Source organism: Bidens hawaiensis, unplaced genomic scaffold (genome assembly GCF_021521415.1).
Source record: "Bidens hawaiensis isolate Kalapana, Puna unplaced genomic scaffold, B.hawaiensis_p1.1 tig00011361_1, whole genome shotgun sequence".
NCBI classification, from domain to species: Eukaryota; Viridiplantae; Streptophyta; class Magnoliopsida; order Asterales; family Asteraceae; genus Bidens; species Bidens hawaiensis.
In genome coordinates, this window is record NW_027491884.1 from 4,762 (window position 1) to 13,603 (window position 8,842).

An 8,842-nucleotide genomic window follows, 5' to 3' on the forward strand; every position below is an offset into this window, starting at 1 on the left:
TTTTCGTCCCTCCGTTAAAACGGCTGTTAACATGAGGTTTAAAATCAAGGGTATATATATGTAATCTTGCACCTTAAAAACATTTATCCTATAATAATGTAATAAAATCTTTCAGTTTTACAACACCAACAAAAAAACAACCGCCGTTCATCAATTTTACAGCCTGCCGGATTTACAGCCCACCGGATTTTGCCTTTCCGACTGTCGTTCTACAGTTCCCATTCGCCAGATTTTCCTATTCTTCTCCGTTCTACAGTTCCCATTCGCCGGATTTTAAGCCGGATTTCCCATTCCCAGCCGCCGTTCTACAGATCTACGATAGCACGACCTGCACCACACGAGCAAAACAAATCTGATGCACCGACAACTTGTGACCTCGATTTTGCCGACGAAGAAGAGGATAATTGAGGCATTTTTGGCTCCAATAGAAGATGATACATTGGTCGCTGGTGTTTGGCTGTGTCCGATTGTGTCTGACTGTCTGGTGATGGTGATGGGATGGTCGCTGGTGTCTGGGGATGGTCGTTAGTGTCTGGTGATGGTCGCTGGTGTCCGGTTGTGTCGTTTGGTTGATGGACGGTGTAATCAAGTGAAGAAGGTACTGAATTAGGGTTCAATGATGATCAGTGATGGTGGCTTGTGTCTCACACATATTATAGTCAAGCAGGGGCAAAACTGTAAATGCGTACATTTTGGATGGAAAAACTAACGTCAAATTAACGGAGGGACGAAAATGGTTCACGTTTTTAAAAGACGGGGATTTAAACAGTTCATTTTTTTTATCAGGGACGAAAAGTGACTCCGCCTAAAAACCATTGGGACTAAAATAATAATTTTCTCTAATAATAATAATAAAATATTCACTGAAAATTTTTATATATCGTTTTGACATAAAAGTTTAAAGTCGATGGGTTACCTAGTGTAAATCGATCTTGGATCCACCCAGGAGCACAAGGACCATTCGGTTACATTTATATAACACAGGGGCGAAACAAAGAAACGGTTTAGATAAAATGTCAGCATCCAGAATTGAAGCTTCTTGCATAACAGCCATTACGTTAGAAAGACAGCCTGTGTTTGTCTTTTAATGGACTAGACAGTCACTCGCCACCCAATTCTCTCTCATTTTGACCAATAAATTATTATTATTTAACTAATCAATCACCAACAGCAAACACATCGCATTATTATTATTTAAAGACCCCCCCCCCACTCCCTTCCTTCACATTCATACACAAACCCACTTGAGAAATCGCTTGTGGGTTTTCATCATGTACGGACGTGATCCATGGGGCGGGCCATTGGAAATAAACAACGCAGATTCGGCGACGGACGACGAGCGAAGCCGAAATTTAAACGATTTTGACAAGGCGGCTTTGTCACGGCCCTTAGACGAGACGCAACAGAGCTGGCTGTTGGGTCCCGGAGAACAAAAGAAGAAGAAGTATGTGGATCTGGGTTGCATTATTGTCAGCCGTAAGGTGTTTGTTTGGACCCTCGGTTTGATACTAGCAGCTGCCTTCATTGCTGCCTTTGTCACTTTGATTGTCAAAACGCTGCCACGTCATCATAAACACCCTCCGCCGCCTGATAATTACACTCTTGCTCTTGGGAAAGCGCTTAAGTTCTTCAATGCCCAAAAATGTAAGCCTTTTTTTTTTAGTTTTTCAATGTGTCGGTGGATCAGTTTTTGCTATTAAAAATTTGTGATTTGGGTTGTTTACATCTTTGACTATTTAAGTCAAAGGATATGTGTTCTTATCAAAATGAACAATTAATGAGAATTATTATTGAATTTGGAACCTGAAGCATAGGTTCATTGGATTTGTAAAGGATATGAAAATATTGGATCTTTAAGGCCCAAAAGTGGAATTTTTTTATTAATAAGTTTCATAGATATGAGTATTAGTTAATTAATTTGGTGTGACATTGAGATAAAGGTGTCGGTGGATCATTTCTTGCTAATCCATGTCAATTATCTGATAAAAGATTTGTGATTTGGTTTGTTTACGCTGTTGACTTTTGAAATCAAAACATTAAATGACAAGATCTTGAAAATTCTTAACAATATGATAAACCCATCATTAATCGGAAACATATACTCATTAGATTTATAAAAGATTCGACGATCAAATTTTTATGGTTGAATAACTTTGATTCTGGCAGATTTATAATTTGGTTTGTTTGCACTGTTGACTTTATAAGTCAAACATTAAAATGAACAAATTCTTGAATCTTTATACTCATTAGATTTTTTAGACACGTGAAAAGATCAAATCTTTATATGATCTTGTGGCTTAAATTATGTGTTTATGTTTGATTCATGCAGCTGGAAAACTTCCAAGGCGTAATAATGTTTCATGGAGGGGCAACTCGTGTTTAAATGACGGGAAAGCTGATAAATCAGGTGCGGTTTTGAAAGATCTGGTGGGCGGTTATTATGATGCTGGTGACTCGATTAAGTTCCATTTTCCAAAAGCTTTTGCAATGACCATGTTAAGTTGGAGTGTGATCGAATACAGTGCTAAATATGAAGCGGCGGGTGAACTTAATCATGTTAAAGAAATCATTAAATGGGGCACTGATTACTTTCTTAAAACCTTCAATTCTTCTGCTGATTCCATCAGCCAAATAGTTGCACAGGTGAGTTTTAATCTGGTTTTGATGTTTGGATAAATGGATACTGGTTCTGGTTAATCGCTATTTGATATAAACATAAAGAGCAATCTCTGTAATTCTGTCTTATTTTAAATAACTTTTTACTTTTCACAAGCACATGCGTTTTAGATAAGTGTTGTGCACTGACTCTAATAATGCAAAATTGGATCGAGTGACCTTTTCATTTTTTTTTCAAGTACAAGGACTCTTATACGTCAAAATTACGTTGAGTGATTTTTTGCGTAAAAAATGAGAAAGTATGTTGGTTTATTATAATTTTAACCCTTAAAAGTAGTTCTTGGTCTTACGAATTTGCTCAACACTTTTGGCAATTTGATCATCACAATTCACAACATAAACAGCCAAAAGACCTATAGTTGTTATGGATATGATCACTTTCAAAAAAGCAATTCCAATAAAAGAGACTGGAATTAATATATCCGAAAGTTGTAATTACAATGAAGGGATGAGCACACACACACACCTCTATAGAAGTAATAAATTGTAATATAAAAATATTAATAACCATGTTTAAAACATCCAAAGTTCCATACACTTCAAAACTATTAAACATGTAGAAAATTTTAAACACTTTATTTTTAATAGGTTGGGAAAGGTGACACATCTGGAGGTCCAGACGACCCTAACGACCACAGCTGTTGGATGCGACCTGAAGACATTGACTATGATCGGCCCGTAACGGAGTGCTCAAGTTGCTCTGACTTGGCAGCTGAGATGGCAGCAGCTTTAGCATCTGCTTCAATTGTGTTCAAAGACAACAAAGCTTACTCAAAGAAACTTGTTCATGGTGCTGCAACACTCTGGAAGTTTGCTAGAGACCAACGAGGTAGTTACAGCAATGGGGCCGATGCTGCAACGTTTTATAACTCAAGCATGTATTGGGATGAGTTTGTTTGGGGTGGAACTTGGATGTATTATGCAACCGGGAATCAGTCGTATCTTTATCTTGCGAGTCACCCAAAGCTTGCAAAGCATGCGGGTGCGTTTTGGGGTGGGCCCGATTATGGTGTACTTAGCTGGGATAATAAGCTTACCGGAGCTCAAGTAAGTGGTTGTTGAAGTTTTTGATGTTTTGTATAGTTGGATTGGTTGTTGATGATTTACTCTTTTGTGGTTTTAGGTATTGTTGACTCGGTTGAGATTGTTTTTGAGCCCCGGTTATCCATATGAAGAAACGTTGCAAACGTTTCATAACCAGACGAGTATAATTATGTGCTCGTATCTGCCGTACTTTACGAGTTTTAACCGAACAAAAGGTAACTAGCGATTAACTTTACTTTTTTTTTGGGGTAAATGAATCTAGTGTGCTGCTAAACGAGCCATGTTCGTGGGTTAGCGGGTCGAACCCGATTACCCGACACAGTCCCGGAAATTGTCTGACACATGAACTCAAGAACGACCTACTTAACCTGAAAAAAAAAATATTTAATTGTTTTTACATGCGAATACTTTAAAAATCTGAATTCACTCATTCTTTCATGTTTTCGAAGCAACTAGCTTTTAACTATGCCAATTTATTTTTAAACTTGCAAATTTTGACATAAAAATAACCAAATAGTTTAACTTACTTTATAAAAATAAACTTAAATAAATAGTTGGGTGAAACGGGTCATCTTGCATACCCGCCAGTCAAACACGAGCATGACCTATTTAGCTAAACGCGAACCCAAACATGACACATTTATTCGCCGTTTGGCACGAAAATGACTCATTTAACCTAAAAAAGTTATTGAATATTTTATTACCTTCATGCATTATGTGTTATTTTTTTTAGAAGCAATTATGTTTAAAATATGCCAATTTATTTTTAAACCAATTAACTTTGACATAAAAATATCAAATAATTTAAGTTATTTCACAAAACAAATAATAAATAAATGCCTGTCATCCCGCAAGCCCATTGGGTTACCATAAACATGACCCAAACAGCTTAAACATGACTCAAATCAGCTAATCCTGTTCGTGGGCCAACTTGAAAGTTGAAACTTACTCGAGATAACCCAAACGAGCGACTTTTGTGCTAAGTTTGTGTCGAGTCAGAAATTCATAAACTTAAATTAGAATCATATTGATGATGATTATCTTGTGTTGCAGGTGGGTTGATCCAATTAAACCATGGGAGACCGCAGCCACTTCAGTATGTTGTAAACGCTGCGTTCTTAGCTACACTCTACAGTGACTATCTTGACGCAGCAGACACCCCCGGATGGTATTGCGGGCCTAATTTCTATTCGACTAATGAGCTACGAAAGTTTGCACAAACTCAGGTATGCATCATAACTTTCAACTTTCAACCCTTCTAACCCCTTACCCATTTTAGCTTTTTTCTTATTCTTTCATATCACACATTTGACCCGTTAAAGCTACACCACACTGCCACATGAACCTATTTTTCTTGTAATTATAAACCCATTACTTTAAAACTCATGGGAACCCATCAATACCCTGCTAACCAATAGCTAGGGGTGGAAACAAGCTGAATTTGAGCTCGACTAAGCTCGTGTTTTGCTTGTTTGACTTATAAAGTTTTGCTCGTAAGCAGTTTTTCAAGATCAAGCCCTGTTCGGGCTCGGTTTGTTTTCTATGCGTTAATTAATTTTTATATACTTATTATTATTTTTTATATATATTTTAGAGTAAATTACTCTTTTGGTCTTTTTGGTATAGCATGTTTAAACCTTTTAGAGTTCGTGTCAGTGCCTTATATGACAAAAGATTTTTTTTGGACCGAAAGGGTTAAATAGGTTAAGCCTCAGGACCGAAAGAGCAATTTATTCACTATTTTGATTAACATGATATATATATATATATAGGGTTTGGTCAAATAATAATGAAATTAACGTACTAATTGTGAGAATCAAGTATAGTACTTATATATATACAAGTAGAGTAATTATGTAATTATATCATAGGGTAATTACTCTACTTGTATGATGTAATTACATAATTACACTACTTGTATATATAATTACTCTTCTTAATTCTCACAATTAGCATGTTAATTTCATTTGCACGTTATCTTTCCCCTATTTATTTTAGTTACTATTTATCATAATTTCATATATAATAATAAATGAGATGTATTTTATTATGTTATAATTGTATAAATAATAAGCTTAAGCTCTTGTAAGCTCACCTCTATTGGAACTTTTAACGAGCCAATTGCGAGCATCTTGACTCGTCTACATCCCTACAAATGATATAAGTCGCCGCTTAAAACTACAACCCACTTTTCAGTTTCATACCAACATCAACGTGTTGTTTTCTTACAGATCGACTATATCCTCGGAGACAACCCGAGAAAAATGAGTTATCTTGTTGGTTACGGGAACCGCTATCCAAAGCAAGTCCATCATAGGGGCGCATCCATTCCAAAGAACCGAGTCAAATACAGCTGCACCGGAGGATACAAATGGCGAGACGCTAAAAAACCGAACCCCAACACGATAATCGGTGCGATGGTGGCTGGGCCGGACAAGCATGACGGGTTCCATGATGTACGTACAAACTACAATTATACCGAGCCTACACTTGCTGGAAACGCTGGTTTAGTTGCTGCTCTAGTGGCCCTTTCGGGTGATAGGAGCGCAACAAAGATTGATAAAAACACCATTTTTTCGGCAGTGCCACCAATGTTTCCGACCCCACCACCACCACCGGCTCCTTGGAAGCCGTGAGAACATTGGTTTGGTTTGACTCGGGACGGTTGTTTTTGTGGTCCGCGTGACGTGTCGTGATCAAAGATTTTGCTAGGAAAAGATGATGAAAACGTATATGGTGCCTAGTGATTTACCGTTGAAAATGGAAGCTGTGATTATACAGATATAGTATGTTTTTTTTCGTATGTAAGGATGAGAAACAATGTATGTATAATTTGAAACAATAGGGACTCATGAAAATGTTTCTTTTTCCCTTTTCTTTTGTTTACGAACGTGTATTAGTATCCCACGCTACCACTGGAAATTGCGATTTTTATATTTTGAAACTTGGATTCAACTGAGATGTTAAGGTTTGTAAAGCTAAAAGAAGAGAAAAGTAAAATTGCATACCATACGAAAACAAGAGAGAGGAATAAAACCATCCAACAGCTAATAATTTATTTATAAACATACATTTTCGTCTAATTCTCTGCAGTATAAATGTGTGTACGTTGGCTACTCCATTATCTGTTGTTTTTTCTCAGTTTTAACTATCTTCCAGATGCATCGATCATTTGTGAAACCTTATATCATTGCCGTTGTCACCAGTGGCGAATCTTGGACTAAGACACCCGGGGGGGAGGTGTTTAAATGTATACAAAATTCACAAACGAGGGTGTCCGGGCTCAAATTTTTGGCCAAAAAGGGTTAAGTTTACACTACGTATAAAAATTTCAGCCGACAACGGCTAAATTTTACATTACGTATAAGACATTTCGGCTGAAAACGGCTAAATTTTACACTACGTATAAAAAAATTTGACCGAAAACGGCCAATTTTTCACTACGTATAAGAAATTTCGGTCGAAAACGGCTACATTTTACACTAGTATAAAAAATTGGGCCGAAAACGGCTAAGCTTACACTACGTATAAAAAATTCCGAACGAAAACTGGTAAATTTACACTACTGAGTAAAAAACAGGGGGCCGAGGCCACCCCGGGCCCTAAGCAATCTTCGCCACTGGTTGTCACTGTTGCCGGACTTTTGGTGGCCGTTGTGTGGTTTCGACGACTGTTGTCGGGTTACGTTTAGGATCCCTAGGTCGGTGATTTTTTTGGTGGTGGCAGATTTCTCTACGTTGTTGCCAGGTTCGATTTAGGAACCCTAGGCAACGGCGGTAATGAAGTGGTGGTGGGCGATTGACCGATTGTCAGTGCTCTATCTCAAGGATGGTGAAAGTAGGGTCATCTAAGAGGTGTTCAGATGTTGACTCGATGGGTTTTTCGTTACCAATGAATATAAGATCCTTCTTTTTTGGATGTTCAACCTCTGTTGCACGGAAACGGCTCTAACCCGCCGTACCCCGTCCCGGAAACTCGCCGGGGACGGAAACGCCTACGGGGACGCCGTCGGGACGTTTCTTGACCGTTTCCAAAAATTTGGGGACGTTCATTGACCGTTTCGAAAAGTCAAAGGGCGTTTCCAAAATCTGGGGACGTTTTTTAAAGGTAATATACGGATTCCGGCGGCATATTCTGGCGCCGGAGCTGTAGTATTTGCCGGAAACAAGGAAGAAGAAGAGTATATGGCGGCTGTAACTTATTTAGGTTTAAATAACTTCAGATATTTTAACATTTTACCCCTTTAACTTTCAATTGTTTGTATCTAATCCTCAAAACTTATAAGTTTTAACATATAAAGTTTAAAATTAGTTTGTGTATTTCAATATTTAACCCTCTCTATTATTACTACTTTATATTTAGTCCTTAAACTTATAAATCTATACATAAAAACTTATAAAAAGTTTAAAATATATATATATATATATATATATATGTATATATAAATAATATAAATAGTTATTTTTTATATGTATTTATTGCCGTACCCGTTTCTTGATTTTTAAGTTTTGCCGTTTCCCGTAACATAGTGTTCAACTCTATGATGACGGCTTCGGCTCATCTGAGCTGCGATTTTATTCGCTATGTTTTAGCTTTTATCTCAATGATGGTGAACGTAGGATCACCTTAGAGGTGTTCGGATGTTGACTAGATGGCTTTTTCGTTGCTAATGAATACATATACCATCTATTTTGGGTGTTAAGGCAATGATGATGGACCTTGGTTCATTTCAGCCGCAATGTTATTCGGTTTGCTCATTTTTTGGGTGGTCTTATTCGCTATGTAATCATCGACAGATTTTGTGGTAATGTATACATGGTGCTGAAACTAGCAGTGCAGAGATCGATTGTATTGTTTCAACAACGTCAAGTTGGCAGCTGGTGCATTTTAAATGCTTTTGTGTTTGTATTATTTTACTGGGATATTGAATATTGTCGAAGCACGAAATGAATCTTATCTGATCCATGACGATGTTTCCACGGATTTTCGAGATGAACGAACCACGTCTTGATCTTCTTCTTCTGCGGTTGCGCCTGTGACCAGCAATGTTGAGACCTGCAATGGTTTCGGGGGTGTGGAGGTGACTGCTAAGATATCCTGAGGATTTCTTGTTCACAGACAC

At 37.6% G+C, this 8,842-nt stretch overlaps 1 protein-coding gene across 1 annotated transcript; it reads left to right on the top strand.

Moving 5' to 3' along the window:
- Positions 1-1,248: 1,248 nt before the first annotated feature.
- LOC143537794 (endoglucanase 25-like) lies at positions 1,249-6,583 on the top strand. The gene is made up of 6 exons (XM_077031481.1): positions 1,249-1,644; positions 2,330-2,643; positions 3,265-3,723; positions 3,800-3,935; positions 4,774-4,946; positions 5,952-6,583. The coding sequence occupies exons 1-6, from the start codon at positions 1,272-1,274 to the stop codon at positions 6,354-6,356; spliced, it is 1,860 nt and encodes a 619-aa protein (XP_076887596.1). The 5' UTR covers positions 1,249-1,271; the 3' UTR covers positions 6,357-6,583.
- Positions 6,584-8,842: the final 2,259 nt, after the last annotated feature.

What these genes read in the sequence shown, in the direction of transcription:
- LOC143537794 (XM_077031481.1), top strand. Translation starts at nt 1,272, where the DNA reads ATGTACGGACGTGATCCATGGGGCGGGCCATTGGAAATAAACAACGCA. An exon ending in GTTCTTCAATGCCCAAAAAT is followed by an intron (nt 1,645 to 2,329) that starts GTAAGCCTTTTT and finishes TGATTCATGCAG; the next exon opens with CTGGAAAACTTCCAAGGCGT. An exon ending in ATAAGCTTACCGGAGCTCAA is followed by an intron (nt 3,724 to 3,799) that starts GTAAGTGGTTGT and finishes TTGTGGTTTTAG; the next exon opens with GTATTGTTGACTCGGTTGAG.